The following is a 19,132-nucleotide window of genomic DNA, read 5'->3' as shown; positions in this document are numbered from 1 at the left end:
GGCTCTTGTCCTCCTGTTCCCTGCGTCTCTGCTCCCGCTCCTGCTGCCGTCTCATCTCACGCTCCCGTCGTTGTTGCTGTGAGAAGTTGAGAGTGTTTATTTCCATATTTTTACACCGAATGTTGTCCAAACGAAAATACTGAATCTGTGCATGTTTTTCTTATTTTTTCTGGGGACAGTTCGATTACTTTGGGCTTTGCAAATTCATGTTTACAACAGGGATGTGTGTGACAACTAATTTGATTAACATGTCAACAAAATTTTGTAACTTATTAGTCTACTAATCTTACAAATAGGGATGCACCGGTTGACCGGCCATAAATCGGAACCGGCCGGTTTTTGCTTATAATGCGCGATCGGCAACCGGCCGGTTTTTTGTATTTTTTTCGTCCGATTTTTCCGGAAGTGTGCAGAGTCGCCAGCAGAAAAAATACCACGCAGAGCAAGCGCACTGTTGGCGATGCACGATGAGATATTGGAAGAAAAATATGAAGTGATTAAGGATACGGGCAGCCGTACAGCACTGGAAATGCAGAGCTACCTGTCTGAGGCACAGATACCAAGAAGCGAACAGCCGTTGGTGTACTGGCGCACAAATAAGAGCCGCTTTCCTGCGCGAGTGTACCTGTCCACACCCTGCACAACCGTAGACAGTGAACGTTTGTTCAGCTCAGCTTCTCACGTGTGACATGTGGGGGCGTGTTTAAACGAGGCGTTTTAGGAGGGCATGGACAAGTCTTAACTTTTATAAAGAATATCTCTTTGGATTTGAGACTTTAGTCTTTGCAACTTTAGGGATCTTATCTATGCACCAACAGCTTGTAACACTCCAAAGAGAAAGGAAAATTTGAAATTGCTTCATATAACCGCTTTAAAATAATCACATTTTGCTTCTTTGCAGCCTGAAATGAGGACAGAGACAGTTTTTGTTTTATCCAGCTGCATTTACTCAGTGCAACTTATAACATCCAAGTGAAAGATATAACATAATATAGGTGACCACTCTTAAAAATAAACACAGTAACAAACTTAAACATGAATGTTTACAATCAAAATACACAGGGATTAATCACTCTAGAAATAACGTAAATGTTTAATTAACCCAAGTTTACCCAGGGTTACACCAACATGTCAGAAAAAAAGAAAAGAAAAAACAACAGAATCACTGAGTTGGAAAAAGGATCACCCCCCTCCTAAAAATGACTTGTAAACTCAGTCAGGTGTAACTAATCACTTTCTCAATGGCATTTGACTTTCAACTTTGATCAGCTGTGGTGATTTTTATTAGCTCAGCATGAAAATAGCTTTCCTGGAGCATTTCAGTCCTTGGTAGTGCAACTGAAGCAAATTATCAACTATGGGTGGCAAGGCACTGTCAAAAGATCTCCGGGATAAAGTTGTGGACAGGAAAAAAAAATTCAAAGGTTTTATCAATGGCTAGAAGCACAGTGAAGTCTATTATTAGGAAGTAGAGGGTATTTGGTAGAACACAGACCCTCTCTAGATCAGGACGTCGCTCCAAACTGGATGAAAGAGCCAGGAGGAAACTGGTCAGAGAGGCGACCAAGAGGCCTACAGCAACTCTGAAGCAGCTGCAGGAATTTATGACATTGTGTGCATGTGACAACAACATCAAAAATTCTCCACAAATGTAGCTTATATGGGAGGGTTGCAAGAAATTACCACTCCTCAAGAAAGGTCACATGCAGTCACGACTGAGCTTTGCCAAAAACACCCCTCAAAAAATGCCACATGCAGTCACGACTGAGCTTTGCCAAAACACACCTTGAAGATTCTGAGGCCACATGGAAAAATGTGTTATGGTCAGAAGAAACTAAAATTGAATTATTTGGCCTCAACACCAAACGATATGTCTGGTGGAAATCCAATACAGCTCACCATCCAAATAACAGCATTCCTCCAGTAAAACATGGAGGTGGTAATATCCTGTTATGGGACTGGAGCACTTGTCAGGATAGAAGGAAAAATGGATGGGGCAAAATACTGTCAAATTCCTGAGGAAAATCTGAGCCCTCAGCCAGAAAGTTGTCAAAGGGAAGAAGATTTACCTTCCAACATGACAATGACCCAAAACACACAGCAAAACTGAGCACACAGTGGTTGAAAGAGAAAAAGGTGAATGTCCTTGCATGGTCTAGTCAGAGCCCAGACTTAAACCCCATTGAAAATCTGTGGAATGACTTGAAGACTGCAGTCCACAAACGGTCACCATCAAATTTAACTGAACTTGAGCAGTTCTGCAAAGAAGAGTGGGCAAATATTGCAAAGTCTAGTTGTGCAAAGTTAGTAGAGACAGATCCCAACAGACTGTAATTAAAGCAAAATGTGGTTCAACAAAATACTGACTCGAGGGGGTGATCCTTCTTCCAACTCAGTGATTCTGTTTTTTATTTTAGTTTTTTTCTGACATGTTGGTGTTATATCTTTCACTTGGATGATATAAGTTGCACTGAGTAAATACAGCTGGATAAAACAAAAACTGTGTCCGTCTTCATTTCAGGCTGCAAAGCAACAAAATGTGATTATTTTAAAGGAAGTGATTCTTTTCTATACCCACTGTATGTGCAATGGCTACCTGGGGCAGATGGGTAGGCTGCGGGCACAATGGTGGCAGTGCTGACCACTTTAGATGGAGGTGGACCTAGAGGGATCTGGATGGAGCTGTGCTGCATGGGTGGTGGCGGCTGCTGCATAGGTGGAGGCTGGGTGTAAGAACTACAGAAGAACAGACCAGAAACTCAGTAACATTTCAGTTCAAATGAGAAGCTACTCCTCCTTTCTGCTTTTCCTAACTACTTAAACTTTTCCTGATCAGTCTAAAACATTCACATTACACTTTTGGCAGATGCTTTAGTTTTTATTAATTATAATTGTAATATATAATAATTATATTGTTGATGTTTTATAAAGAGCTACTACATGTTTTACTAGACTTAACCCATTGATGCCCATATTTCTTTTCTCTGTGAAATTATGTATTTGCCATATTCGTATTTGCACCAAACATACGTACTGTGTGCAAACTGTAACTGTATTTTAATTTTTAAATATGTGGTACATATCTCTATACAGAAACATGTACAAAATCTATAATAATAAAATGTTCTGCACATCTGTCACTATAAAGCTGCAAGTGTAAACATGCAGAAAGGGCAAGAATTAAACGCCACATGACACATTACCCAAAAAGTTGTCATAAGTTTTTCCTAAGGTTGTTTATTTTTTACAGTATGTCAGCTGTTTTTCTCTTGTGTATCTATAGTCTTCTAAATATCTACAAATAGAAAAAGAGTGATATTTCCTTTGGTAACTTTAGCTGTCCACAGTCTTAAATGAGTTACTGACTATAAGTTTGGATGCACATTCAGTTCTCAGAGACTGATATTACTGCTAATATTACCCAAGGATGTCTGACCACATAACCACATACACATTTGAAGATGTCTTACCTTAAATCCCTTCATCACAATTTTAATGCAAAAATTTGTGTTATTTTAACAGCGCAGTGCACAAGAAAAAGACAGTCTAGTAAAAAACAACAGTGTTAGAAGAGAGAGCCTCCATTAATTTGAGTAAAATTACACAAATCTTTTCCATGCATATACATAAAGACACATATAGATGGTTACAACTTGATAGCTAAAGAACAATACCCCAAGCATAAGTATTATCCTTTAGGTAAGTTGGCTAAAAGAAGCAGAAAGGAGGAAAAGATGTGTTATGGCACATGTGACAGGCCACACTGACACTGGGAGGGAGAAAACACACTTGCTAATTGAATACAGAGCTGGACCACAGCAGTACCTGGAGATGGAGGTTTTGTACTGGGAAGTGTAACCCATAGAGGTCTGCAAGTTGAAGCTATAATGTAACAAAGACAAAAATGGTGGACAGTCAAACGTATCATGCCTAGAATGAACCAGAGAGTGGACATGTGCACTCATATCTGTACGACAAACAGGTTCAGATACTTTGGATTTCCAAAATACATATGGAAATTAACTGAATATGCAGTAACTCTTTAAATACTTGCCAAATATGTATTCTGTTCTTGTTTTGTCTGAATATAACAACAGTATGAGTACAATACAATATGAGTGAACATGGCAACAATCAGACCATGAGCAAAACATAAAACATGCAGACACACACAAAACAGAAAACAAACATATGCGTTCAAAGCAAAGATCCACCATGTACCAACAACTATATTTTAGTAGCTAGTAAAAAATTAATTTAACACGATTCATATATTTCAGGGCTAACAGAGTCTAACAGAGAGGACCTGAAACTTAATAGTCTTTATGTCAGCTGCTGGCTCAATCACCTGCTGCAGTAGGAGACAAATGAAAGATAGTCATCTAAATCTTCTCACTTTTAACAAGCTGCTTATTAGCATGCATATTACTAGCATACTGGCTATTTATTAGTACTTGTAAAGCACATATTAATAACTTATTCTGCATGGCCATATTTTAAATCCCTTAATCCACACCATACCTAAACTTAACAACTACCTTACTAACTATTAATAAGCAGCAAATTAGGAGTTTATCCAGGGAAAACACTTAATTAACAGTGAATATGTGTTCCCTATTCTAAAGTGTTACCATTATTTGATTATTTGTTTAGATTGAAAATATGAAGTTCACTCCAGTCTGCATATGATAAACTGCTGTGAAAGACTGCTGTGTCAGTGTAAGCAATGGATACATGCAAAGAGTTTCTGCCATGTCAAAAAAACAAACTTACTTAAAGGGATAGTTCACCCAAAAATGAAAACAATCCCATGATTTAGTCACCCTCAAGCCATCCTAGGTGTAATGTCTTTCTTCTTTCAGACGAATACAATTAAAAAAATGTCCTGGCTATTCTGAGCTTTATAATGGCAATGAATGGGGGTCAAAATGTTGAAGCCCAAAAAAGTGTCTCCATCCATCATAAAAGTACTCCACTTGGCTCTGGGGGGTTAATAAAGGCCTTCTGAAGCAATGTGTTTGTGTAAGAAAAATATCCATATTTAAAACTTTATAAACCATAATATCTAACTTCCACTAACTGTCATACTCACGTTCACTAGAGAGTGGCATTCCAGCAGATGATGTAGGCGTAGTGTAATCCTCTGCCATTTTTCTTTACAAATCCTCGTTTTGTACTTCAAAATCGTGACCGGTGTTTTGGTTTGCTCTCTCCGCTGTGCTTCTGTGTTCGTAATCGTTACTTCTCAACAGAGCTTATGCTACGCCTATGTCCTACGTCATATGCTGGAACGCTACTGTCTAGTGAACGTGCGTACAACAGTTAGCGGTTTATAAAGTTGTATATATGGATAGTTTTACACAAATGCATCGCTTCACTTCAGAAGACCTTTATTAACTCCCGGAGCAGTGTGGAGCACTTTTTATGATGGATGGATGCACTTTTTTGGGCTTCAAAATCTCGAACCCCATTCACTGCCATTATAAAGCTCGGAAAAGCCAGGACATTTTTTAATATAACTCTGATTGTATTCGTCTGAAAGATGAGAGTCATATACATCTAGAATAGCTTGAGGGTTCATTTTTGGATGAACTATCCCTTTAAGAAACACGAAAACTGGTTGTCAAAGGCCCATTGGATTTGGGTTTCAATGCCCAGATATGAAAACTCACACTTAGGTCTCAAAAACTGACTTATGACTTGGTTAAAAAGATAAAACGAAATCTCTAGAAATAATACATATTTAATATTATTAACATTTAATATTACATTTAAGAAATTGAAAAAGATTTCATAAAATAAGGTTAACTTCGAGATCTGAGACTTGACTGGGACTGTTAGAGACTTATCAAAAAAGCAAATAAAATGCTTGAGGGTTACATTACATCATCGGGTGTAGTAGTACCTCATTAAAAGAAAAAAAAACATGTAAGGAAAATTAATGCTCAATCCCCAGAGGAAACGTATTAAGTAACTTTATCTCTGGTTTTATTAACACCTGTTCTTACTTTTGTTGTTGAAGTAACACAAGATGATGGCACATACAAGTGCTTATGGCGATCTTAAGCTTAAAAAGTAGTTCATGGAAGTCTAGGGAGGTTTTTATTTGGGTCAAGTCTTGTTGTTGAACAATGTGATGATAAAGAGACGCCACTCATAAAAGCAGAAGGCCAAAATCAACAGCCATCCTGTCATTGACGACATGGATTCAATCAAATATGAGTTTCTAGTTTCCTTTGGGGGAAGGGTATTAGTAATAATAAGCTGTAGCAAATGAAGCAGCAGCTGCAACAAGAAATTGGGTTAAGACAAAGAAGATCATATTAGAGGATTAAAGTCATTGATTATAACATTAATAGGATTGGAGGATTGGCTTTGCTTTGAGTCTCCAGGATCAATGGAGACTCTCTGTTCTAACACAATTTGACTTTGTCCTACAATCTGTCAAATGTTAGGTTAAAATCTAATATCAATAGTTAATTTTCTATAACATCTATCACGTGTCTCCACTAACAGAAGTTAATTAAAACTGAAACAACTCACTAATACTACACACAGCCAAACAAATGTCCTTTACACAGCCAAACAAATGACCTGCAAGTAATCAAATTTTAAACCGTGTTCTTTTTCAAAAAAGTAAAATTAGGAATGAAAATCCCAAACATACAAAAAAAACAACAACAAAAAACAGCAGAAACTTTTTTGATTTTTAAATGTTTTCGAAAGAAGTCTCTTGTTCTCAACAAAACTTCATTTATTTGATCAAAAACACAGTAAAACATTAATAGTGTGAAATATTATTACAATTTAAAATAACGGTTTTCTACTGTAATAGATTTGATAATGTCATTTACACTTGAGTTTGTAAAGCTGAATTTTCAGCAGCCATTACTCCAGTGTTCAGTCAGCAATCATTATGATAGGTTGATTTATTGCTCAAGAAACATTTCTCATTATAATCAATGTTGAAAACAGTTGTGCTGTTTAATATTTTGTGGAAACAAATGTGTTTTTCCAGCATACTTTGATGACTGCAATACAATCTTAAATTTAATATCTTTTGTAACATTATAAAAGTTTTTACTGTCACTTTTGGTCAATTTAATGCATTCTTGCTGAATAAAAGTCAATAAAAATCTTACTGATCACAATCTTTTGCGTATGCATTGCACATATACATACCAATGAGGAATACAATAAACCAAGCATAAAATGCAACGCATGCAACTTTACCTGGCTACAGTAGTTTGCTCAGGAATCTGCTCCGCATCAGGTTTGGGTGCCTGACTGGCTATCTGCAGCTCCGAAAGGAGCTCATTGGGCAAAGCAGCAATAGTAGGCGGACAGACAGGTGCAATACTGGTGAAAACTGAAGCATGCTCAGCCGGAGTACTAGATACAAGGTTAGGTTGCAGTGATGTCAGAAACTGATGTTAAGCTGATGTCAAGCCATAAATACAGACAGCAGCCGTGTTTCAGGCCATGTATGTATATATGGCTTAATTTAAGTTAAATTTTGTTAGAAGCAGCTGTTTCATTCTCATGCTTACAACAATTCTGAGCAGAATGCAAGGATGTCCATCATGGGGGAAAGAAATGTTAATTGCTTTACTCTCATTAGACTTATCTATTTTGTCATTGAAGGATTGTAAAAACTGTAACATAAAAGACTATGAACTATCGATTTGGTATGAGTCACCATTTGAGCTGTGAAGAAGGACCGGACTGTATTATACATTGGTGTCTCAGCAGCTGAGACAACTGTAAGTGCTTTTCTAGGATGAATTAAATGAATCCAGACATAAGGGCTACAATCAATCATGTGCTCAAACAGGGGCAATGAACTGCATATGGCAGGACCTCATCATTTTACAATGACGCGGGGTTTATACGTAGGTTACATAAACCCTTTTAGTCTGTCCATAAAATACAATTCAGTGGTTAGAGAGCAGTAGATTAGTGTTAAATAATACTCCCCTGTGATCCAAGTAAAGAAAAGTGCATTATTCACAAATAGACATTTCTTTAATCAATTGGCATCCCCTCTACATAATCAACACAATCAAATGAATGATGAAAATAGATTGATGTTGGAGCCGCCCAGGCAGGAGAGAGAAGATAAAAGGCAGGCACCTAGCAGCAGCAGGCCTGGTGGTGGACCGATGGCTGACCCCCTTCACACACTCCGCAACCATCCTTCCTGACCATCTCTCTCTCTCTTCCGGTCTCATTTTATGTTGAAAAAGCCCATAGAAAAGAGTGAGGTAAAAGATGAAATAAAGAGAGCATTTAAAGCTGAAGTGTCTGATTATTTTTTTGTATTTAGTCCATGCTAATTTGCACAAATACCTATAAGTAAACCATTTGTAGGTTTTTTTGTCGACTGACCCCACGTTTACGACCAATCCAACACAGCAACATGTTTCAATGCCCAGATATGAAAACTCACACTTAGGTCTCAAAAACTGACTTATGACTTGGTTAAAAAGATAAAACGAAATCTCTAGAAATAATACATATTTAATATTATTAACATTTAATATTACATTTAAGAAATTGAAAAAGATTTCATAAAATAAGGTTAACTTCGAGATCTGAGACTTGACTGGGACTGTTAGAGACTTATCAAAAAAGCAAATAAAATGCTTGAGGGTTACATTACATCATCGGGTGTAGTAGTACCTCATTAAAAGAAAAAAAAACATGTAAGGAAAATTAATGCTCAATCCCCAGAGGAAACGTATTAAGTAACTTTATCTCTGGTTTTATTAACACCTGTTCTTACTTTTGTTGTTGAAGTAACACAAGATGATGGCACATACAAGTGCTTATGGCGATCTTAAGCTTAAAAAGTAGTTCATGGAAGTCTAGGGAGGTTTTTATTTGGGTCAAGTCTTGTTGTTGAACAATGTGATGATAAAGAGACGCCACTCATAAAAGCAGAAGGCCAAAATCAACAGCCATCCTGTCATTGACGACATGGATTCAATCAAATATGAGTTTCTAGTTTCCTTTGGGGGAAGGGTATTAGTAATAATAAGCTGTAGCAAATGAAGCAGCAGCTGCAACAAGAAATTGGGTTAAGACAAAGAAGATCATATTAGAGGATTAAAGTCATTGATTATAACATTAATAGGATTGGAGGATTGGCTTTGCTTTGAGTCTCCAGGATCAATGGAGACTCTCTGTTCTAACACAATTTGACTTTGTCCTACAATCTGTCAAATGTTAGGTTAAAATCTAATATCAATAGTTAATTTTCTATAACATCTATCACGTGTCTCCACTAACAGAAGTTAATTAAAACTGAAACAACTCACTAATACTACACACAGCCAAACAAATGTCCTTTACACAGCCAAACAAATGACCTGCAAGTAATCAAATTTTAAACCGTGTTCTTTTTCAAAAAAGTAAAATTAGGAATGAAAATCCCAAACATACAAAAAAAACAACAACAAAAAACAGCAGAAACTTTTTTGATTTTTAAATGTTTTCGAAAGAAGTCTCTTGTTCTCAACAAAACTTCATTTATTTGATCAAAAACACAGTAAAACATTAATAGTGTGAAATATTATTACAATTTAAAATAACGGTTTTCTACTGTAATAGATTTGATAATGTCATTTACACTTGAGTTTGTAAAGCTGAATTTTCAGCAGCCATTACTCCAGTGTTCAGTCAGCAATCATTATGATAGGTTGATTTATTGCTCAAGAAACATTTCTCATTATAATCAATGTTGAAAACAGTTGTGCTGTTTAATATTTTGTGGAAACAAATGTGTTTTTCCAGCATACTTTGATGACTGCAATACAATCTTAAATTTAATATCTTTTGTAACATTATAAAAGTTTTTACTGTCACTTTTGGTCAATTTAATGCATTCTTGCTGAATAAAAGTCAATAAAAATCTTACTGATCACAATCTTTTGCGTATGCATTGCACATATACATACCAATGAGGAATACAATAAACCAAGCATAAAATGCAACGCATGCAACTTTACCTGGCTACAGTAGTTTGCTCAGGAATCTGCTCCGCATCAGGTTTGGGTGCCTGACTGGCTATCTGCAGCTCCGAAAGGAGCTCATTGGGCAAAGCAGCAATAGTAGGCGGACAGACAGGTGCAATACTGGTGAAAACTGAAGCATGCTCAGCCGGAGTACTAGATACAAGGTTAGGTTGCAGTGATGTCAGAAACTGATGTTAAGCTGATGTCAAGCCATAAATACAGACAGCAGCCGTGTTTCAGGCCATGTATGTATATATGGCTTAATTTAAGTTAAATTTTGTTAGAAGCAGCTGTTTCATTCTCATGCTTACAACAATTCTGAGCAGAATGCAAGGATGTCCATCATGGGGGAAAGAAATGTTAATTGCTTTACTCTCATTAGACTTATCTATTTTGTCATTGAAGGATTGTAAAAACTGTAACATAAAAGACTATGAACTATCGATTTGGTATGAGTCACCATTTGAGCTGTGAAGAAGGACCGGACTGTATTATACATTGGTGTCTCAGCAGCTGAGACAACTGTAAGTGCTTTTCTAGGATGAATTAAATGAATCCAGACATAAGGGCTACAATCAATCATGTGCTCAAACAGGGGCAATGAACTGCATATGGCAGGACCTCATCATTTTACAATGACGCGGGGTTTATACGTAGGTTACATAAACCCTTTTAGTCTGTCCATAAAATACAATTCAGTGGTTAGAGAGCAGTAGATTAGTGTTAAATAATACTCCCCTGTGATCCAAGTAAAGAAAAGTGCATTATTCACAAATAGACATTTCTTTAATCAATTGGCATCCCCTCTACATAATCAACACAATCAAATGAATGATGAAAATAGATTGATGTTGGAGCCGCCCAGGCAGGAGAGAGAAGATAAAAGGCAGGCACCTAGCAGCAGCAGGCCTGGTGGTGGACCGATGGCTGACCCCCTTCACACACTCCGCAACCATCCTTCCTGACCATCTCTCTCTCTCTTCCGGTCTCATTTTATGTTGAAAAAGCCCATAGAAAAGAGTGAGGTAAAAGATGAAATAAAGAGAGCATTTAAAGCTGAAGTGTCTGATTATTTTTTTGTATTTAGTCCATGCTAATTTGCACAAATACCTATAAGTAAACCATTTGTAGGTTTTTTTGTCGACTGACCCCACGTTTACGACCAATCCAACACAGCAACATTGGCAACCAACCCAGTCTCATGCAACTATTTTACAAAGTAGTGATTTCATATGAATTTGTACAATATGATTGATACAGAAATGTGTGATTTTTTAGATTGGTATGATTTTGGAACAGGACTATCTGTTTGTCCGACCAATAAAAAAAGAGGGAAAATGTTCTGGAAACCTGTATAAAAATAGTTACGTTTGCAATTCCAATTTGTGATCTTACTGGCTCAGAAATTACACACTTCAGCTTTAATGTCATTCTGTGGCTCATATTGAGTTATGGTTATGGAACAGAGAGAAAGGTCTGTAAATGTTGGTTGCAGACATTTATGAAGCCTTCACGAAGATTTAAACACTTTCTGTGGTGAACTTGTATGTGTATTGAATCCCTCTCTGTTATTTTAAGTGTATAATGTAAGAGGAGCATGTATGTGTGTATTGGAGGGGCTTTGGGAGAGGTGTGTGGTGGCAGAAAGCAAACACAGATTAGCATTTATTGCAAGCTGTGAGAGACTGAAATTAGAGAAAGTCTACACACAAACAAACCAAAAATGATATCTTAAGAAATTATGATTACATCACTGATTACATGACTCTAGTCTTTCTCTCTCTCACACACACATACACAAACACTATATAGATCATAAAGTCCTAATCACTGTATTCATCAGCTAGCTAGGCTGTCAAACTCTGGTTTAGCTATATTAACAAAATCTTGAATCTCAGCACAGATTCAGAGAACAATGAAATACAGATCACAGAAGCAGACAACGCCTTCAGAAAGAGGGGTTGTAACTGAAACATGTACTAAACTACTTGCAAACGTGTAACTCGCTATTTAATGGACCAGGCCCAGAGGACAAAGAGAGTCAAGACAGGCAGAGGGTAATTCAGACAAGATACTGCAGTGCCACCTTGCTGGCATTATATGCTTGACACATAGTTTGGACATAGGGAAAAATGTGTTCTCATCCTAAAGCGGATTAGTGCAACACATTCTCATGAAAAGCAGCCTAACATGTAGACTATCTTCTCTTTACATGCAAATTAGCAAACGGAATTGGCATAGAAGAGGGTTGTGAAGAAAGACTGAATAAATATTGAATGAAATATGAAATATTCATACAACCACACACAGGACACATTGGAGGGACTGTAAAGCTTTGAATGTTGGATAGGTTCTGGTTTACAACCCATGCAGAATTAAGTATTAAACATTTGTTTCCATTTATAACCGTTTTGAGGAAAATATTAAGTCCTTTTATTAAAGAAACCTGTTAACATACAGGAAGACATATATGACTGGGTATCAAGTTACGGCAAAGACTTATGTGTTTCTTTGAAAGCTTTAAAAAAAAGGCTAATTTGGCCACTTTTGTATCTTACAATCATGCATGACAGAAAATGACCTTTATAAAGATGGGTTAAAAACACCAAACTAATTATTTAATATTATGCAGAGAATTATGGAGAGGCGTTTTAACAAGGGTAGAGACTATCCATAATTAAATAGATAAATTAGTGAAAAAAGGTTGTTAAATACTAAAGAAGTAATTCACACTGAATGATTGCAACACATAGCGTATAAAGACTACAGACTAGTAGAACAATACAACAATGAAGATTCAACAGATTCATACAAAGCTGCTTGGATCACATCTGACACTAAAGACGAGATATTTGCATTATGGAAAAGAGAAATTTGTCACAAAACACCAAAATCATTGTTCTGTGACCAACTGAAAAAAATGGTGGCACTCTGCTGGCTTGACATTTCAATATTTAAAAAGTACAATAATATAAGCACAATATAAGCACAATACACAATATAATATAATATAATATAATATAATATAATATAATATAATATAATATAATATAATATAATGCATGTGAATGTGAAACATTAACTAAATATAAAACATGTAAGAAAACCTTAAAAAAAACTTTGGAATTGAAAATTAGAAATGTGGCCTTGGAAACTAATTAAAATAAGTTGAAGTTACTAAACTGAAACTGCAATAAAAATAATTTAAAGCTAAATTGGAAAACTAATAAAAATAATGCAATTACTAAAATTTTAACTAAAAACAAAATGAAAATAAAAAAGTAAAATTCAAAATATAAATAAATACCATAATAGTATATAAATATTAATAAAATAAAACTGCAATTATAAAATGGGAATGATTACTTCCAGCCTTTTCATAGGAAAAAAAAGTTATCAGGCTACAGGTCATATATCTAAATATTAATATTAGGACATTTTTAAAGAACATTATTTAATACAAAGTTTAAAGTTAATTTCCTTTCTGTATACATCTTTTGAATCCATGCATACTTTCACACCTAAACAAATCCCTGTGCCAAAAAGTCTTTCCACATGATTAGTCCATCACAGACTTGTGCACAGATGCAATGATGTTCTCAACAACCATCAATATGTAAGCAAACAATCTGATACTGTTTGCTTACAATTATAGAACCAAAAAAGAAAAAAGCATCAAATTACTGATAGCAATAAAGTTCCAACTTGATAAGACATATTGAAAACAAAATCCTTGGCGGAACGAGCAAAACAAACATACGACTTAATGGACAGCAGGAAACAGCACTGCAGTGATGTGCAATGAAATGACTGTTTTGTTTCAGTCAAGTGAGAAGTGTCTGATGAAAAGTTGGAGACTGAAAATATGAAGAAAATTACAGCATTACATACAAAAGAGCTAACTGATGCAACATATGTCGACCTAGCATGACGTGTTCATATGTACATGAAGGCAGAGATCTGAATAAATATGACAAGGATGAAGAGTGAGGGAGGGGCCAGCCACCCAGGGCCACAAGCACTCCAGTGCGGTCACACAGTCTTCCCAGCATGCACTGCATGCAAGTGGGAGGCTCAGAAGTGAAGTAAACCAGTGGTGAAATGGTATGAGAGAAGGACAAGTTAGCGGAGGCATAATTCTATGCTATAAATAAAAATTTAGCGCAAACCAGCCCAAAGCAGTGCTAACACCATTTCCCTATGTGACAACCAGACAGGCAGAATTACCTGGAGGAAAAGTCCTGGTTTATAGACTCTCTCTACTCACAGACATTGACATCCATCATGCTCAACCGCTTGAAGTTCTGATGGCTTCACGCGCCTTCGCTCATCCTCCAGACACAGAGCTTGTCCCTTCAGCCACCACTCATCTAGCTAAGGGTTATTACTCTTCCTACACAAATAAAATGTACACTCCCACCGTAATGTCTTACTAACAGCCTCATTTTCTCAAAGTAGAACCATTGGATTCTAAAATAGTGATCTGTCAGAGTAACAACATTTTTCCACTCTCATCCCAGATCAGTGCCATATGCAAAGTTAGACAACTGACTGACAGATCAACATCCTTATCACTTGAAACCCATAGGCAGTCTAATATTTAACCACAGGCTTAAGTAAGAAATGTCTGACAAGTTCAGAACATCAATGAAAAAAAAAAATCTTCAAAGAGATAATAGTGTTGGTGATTTGAAGTTTGGTCTAAAGTGAAAGCTTTTACTGTCTGTCAGGATTTAGCTTTTCAACAGATAAGAAATGACTCCTGGAATAAAACTGACTGCATGTGCAAGCGATTTCAACATTTGCTAAACTTTTTAAACAAACCTGCCCTACGTAATCACTGAAATGCTATCACAGAATCAAAAGTTTAGATTCTTAGATCTACAGAGAAAAAGGTCAAATAACAAATGATCTAATTCAGTGGTTCAAGGATCCCCATTGTCCAAAATATTATTCAAAGGCCCCCCATACTGTCTAAGGCTGATGATACACGGGGCAATTTTTTTAGCAATTTTGCCAGGCAACTTTTTTTGAGCAATGTTGCTTGGGCACTTTTCCATTGAGAATGGGTAACATATTTCTATCTGGATATTTTAGATCGGTCGTGGGCCCTGTGTCTCACCTGGTTGCCCATTGACTGCAACATTTCCCAAAGTTGGCCAGCAACATTGCTCAAAAAGTTGCCCAGTGTATCATCAAGCCTAAGATATTTCCTCTGGTATTTCTGACGTAATTATGACAACACTGCTCGCTTTAAATTTTTTTAAATAAATGTTTTAAAATGTAAATAATACAATTTTTAATTTAATGAATTTTGTGATTCCAGAAGATTCAATGTTCTGATTCTGTATGTTCTCCAATAAAAAAAATTGTTATTGAGGGGAGACATACATATATATATACATATATATATATATATACAGTGGGTACGGAAAGTATTCAGACCCCCTTAAATTTTTCACTCTTTGTTATATTGCAGCCATTTGCTAAAATCATTTAAGTTAATGGCTGCAATATAACAAAGAGTGAAAAATTTAAGGGGGTCTGACATATACATATACATACATATACATATATATATATACATACATATACATATATATATATATATATATATACATACTACATACATACACACACACACATATACATACAAATATATATACACACATACATGTTTTAGCATTTTAAAAGAGTTACATTTATTGGCTATTCCAATAAATGTAACTCTTAAAATGCTAAACTTCATTTAAAAAAATTAGTTTTAAATCATTAAAATAAATCATTTTAAACAAGTTTGCCAAGACCTTGGCCCCCTTGCTGAGAACCACTGATCACATTCTAAAAAGCAGAGCGGCTTCTTTGTGAACTTATGGCCAAGAATAAAATGGGAATGATTACTTCCAGCCTTTTCGTAAGAAAAAAAGTTATCAGGCTATAGGCTATATATCTAAATAGTAATATTAGGGCATTTTTAAAGAACAATATTTAATACAAAGTTTAAAGTTAATTTCCTTTCTGTAGACATAAATCTTTTGAATCCATGCATAAACAAATCCCAGTGCCAAAAAGCCTTTCCACATGATTAGTTCATCACATTTCTTTTATTTGATGGATTTAAAAGACTTGTGCACAGATGCAATGATGTTCTCAACAATCATCAATATGTAAGCAAACAATCTGATACAAGAGAGAGAATTTAAATGGTGGCAACACTCTTATGAACAATTCCTAAATCTATACTATAGCGTGAACAACTAGCTTGAAACTGTAGTGATGAGCCAAACAACATAATTGACATTCATCTTCATTCTTTCTGCTTTCCTCTCACATGCTTTGACTTTCCTGTTATAGCAGTACTGCATTCTGTCTATGCCACCTGTCTAGCTCTCTCTGTCTTGGGGTGCTTTACTGAGGCACATTAAGTATTTGTGCCGACAGGCCATGGTGCCAGTTTTTCAGTTTGGCAAAACGAGGGCCTTTGGCTTCAGATTCAAACTTTTCCCTGTAACATCAAGACATATATACAAGACAAAAGGGGAAGGAAAAAAAGAGAAAAGAGAGGGTGGAGAAATGGGTTAGGGAATATGGCCTTCACTTCCCTGCCCAAGATGTCAGTGTATACAAATGTGGCTGCCTTGAGCTAAAATGTTCAAGTAACTAAATGCCAGAGGTCACATTCTGCATTGTATTGTGTCAGATAAGTAATGACAGTGTGAAATAAATGAGAGCTAAAGATATATGAAATATAAAGCTTGATGTAAGTACCACAGACCGGGGGTGTAACGTACAGTATTTAAGTAACTGTACGCCCTTACTAATGTAGTAATAACATTAATAAGTAGTAATTTATGAATTTTAGGAATTTGTGCTTGTACTCAGGTACTACTAAAACTAAATACTTAATTATAAATATTTAGAGAAAATCTTCACATCTCAAAATACATATCATAACTTTAATAATTGTAATTATGAATGCCCTTCCACCTTGTTACTCCAGTTTTATTTTTACTACACTATGTAGTAAAAATGTTTGTTGCCCTTTTGGGGTCACTCTTCAAGGTGGATGAACTTCTAGTTTTGCAATACGTAATTCCTGTAGGTGGGGTTTGCTCCAGGGTTGTATGGATAATAATTTCAAAACCCTTCCCGTCAAGTAACTGGGTTTATGTTATGTTATTTGCACATCCAATTTGAAAGATTGTATATGTGACCCTGGACCACAAAACCAGTCATAAGTGTCAATTTTTTCAAATTCAATTTTCACAATCAATTGAGATTTATACATCATCTGAAAGCTGAATAAATACGCTTTCCATATGGTTTGTTATGATAGGACAATATTTGGCCGAGATACAACTATTTGAATATCTGGAATCTGAGGGTGCAAAAAAATCAAAATACTGAGAAAATTGCCTTTAAAGTTGTCCAACTGAAGTTCTTAGCAATGCATATTACTAATCAAAAATTAAGTTTTGATATATTTACGGTAGGAAATTTACAAAATATCTTCATGGAACATGATCTTTACTTAATATCCTAATGATTTTTGGCATAAAAGAAAAATCGATAATTTTGACCCATACAATGTTTTTTTGGCTATTGCTAAAAATATACCCAAGCGACTTAAGACTGGTTTTGTGGTCCAGGGTCACATATAGTTTTGCAAAGACAGGGTTAGCAAGCATTTTGTAATGCAACGTCTAATTCTAAATACAATAAGTAAAAGTTAATGTACAATTAAATGTGAAAGCTTTCAATTAAGTATAAATATTTTTATATTTCAGCTACATATTCTTATATTTCAGTACCCAAACTTTACCAAGTAACAGTCTCTTTAACAAAAGTTCAAATCCTCTGTACTACACCCCTGATACAGTCTACTATGAATACATACAAGCTGTATTAGATTGATGCATCTAATGAGTGTGAATCAAGTTCAGCACAGAGAGTGGTGTCTGATTTTGGGGGTCTGGTTGGGGGATCTGATCATATGTCAGCTTTTCGATCAGACTTTCAAGTTTTAAGAGGCAGAGGGCTGGATTTCAGCACAGGTCAAGTATGTGGCCACCAGATGCTGCTGCTAGATGCCTACCTTGATCTTCTTAGAGCTTCCTCATCAGGGTCTTGCACTGCAGAGGAGAAGAGAAAAGACAAAGAGAGAACAAGTCAGACTCTACACTGTAAATCAAAATCTATATCAAAACAAAAGCAAAGTGACAAAAACATGAAGGCAGACTTACTGTATTCAGTTCCAGTAATGTGGGCGAGGACACGGAAGGACTTGGACTGCAGCTGGGCGGCTCTTTTGGCCCAATCAGCCGGCTCTAGTTGATCAGTTTCACTGGGGATGACGGCCTGATACACTGGGGAAGCACTGTCTATAACACGGTCTTTAACTGGCAGATTACTGCAACCACAGAAAGAGCCGGTCGCGTGAAAACACACACTTTCCTATCAGCAGGACCGGAATGTTAGCAAAAGTATTTTCATGTTTAATGACATTAAAAGCACTTTTGTTATTGTTGTTGTTTTTTAAAGTTAAAACTGTATAGATAATGCTCTGGGATGTAAATGCATCCATTCTGATTAATTTACTGCCATTATCACTAATTTACAGTGTACAGCCTAACATATGTTTGTTAACACTGATGATTTTATACAAATCAATGAATATTATGCAGCATATTTCATATAAGTGTTAATAAAAAGAAAAGCATGGGCATTGTGGCCAGAAGCTTGCTTATCACTACCAAATGCAGTATGACAGCATATTTTAGACACATTATATCTCTTACCCAGAAGAATGACAGAGCAGAGCATTCAGAAATCTGTTTGTTGGTATCTAAAACTCTGTTTCCACATTAGCAAACCCTCCTTCTGTAAACCTCACCATTTAAACATGTTTCCACCAAATACTCTTAAAGTCACTTAGCAGCAATATTAAAGGGGTCATATGATGCTGCTAAAAAGAACATTATTTTGTGTATTTGGTGTAATGAAATGTGTTTATGCGGTTTAAGGTTCAAAAAACACATTATTTTCCACATACTGTACATTATTGTTTCTCCTCTATGCCCCGCCTTTTTGAAACGCGTCGATTTTTACAAAGCTCA

General features: G+C 36.0%; 1 protein-coding gene and 1 long non-coding RNA gene across 2 annotated transcripts in view; one reads left to right on the top strand and one right to left on the bottom strand.

The window, feature by feature from the left end:
* Positions 1-19,132, bottom strand: part of LOC107696891 (LIM domain-binding protein 3-like) — a 51,760-nt gene that overhangs the window by 4,073 nt on the left and 28,555 nt on the right. Inside the window, exons 8-11 of the mRNA XM_016497458.1 lie at positions 18,260-18,426; positions 18,112-18,148; positions 3,826-3,882; positions 2,597-2,736 (exon numbers count right to left, since the gene is read on the bottom strand). Of these exons, the coding sequence (XP_016352944.1) occupies positions 2,597-2,736; positions 3,826-3,882; positions 18,112-18,148; positions 18,260-18,426 (401 nt within the window). The remainder of the gene's footprint in view (positions 1-2,596; positions 2,737-3,825; positions 3,883-18,111; positions 18,149-18,259; positions 18,427-19,132) is intronic.
* LOC107696893 (uncharacterized) lies at positions 5,491-16,870 on the top strand. The gene is made up of 3 exons (XR_001635134.1): positions 5,491-5,575; positions 12,663-12,664; positions 16,859-16,870. It is a non-coding gene; the product is annotated as an uncharacterized LOC107696893 (long non-coding RNA).

This window comes from Sinocyclocheilus anshuiensis, unplaced genomic scaffold (assembly GCF_001515605.1).
Source record: "Sinocyclocheilus anshuiensis isolate Anshui unplaced genomic scaffold, SAMN03320099.WGS_v1.1 scaffold1224, whole genome shotgun sequence".
Taxonomy (NCBI): domain Eukaryota; kingdom Metazoa; phylum Chordata; class Actinopteri; order Cypriniformes; family Cyprinidae; genus Sinocyclocheilus; species Sinocyclocheilus anshuiensis.
The sequence above is the reverse complement of the archived record's forward strand: the minus strand, read 5'-3'. Positions and strand labels throughout refer to the sequence as shown.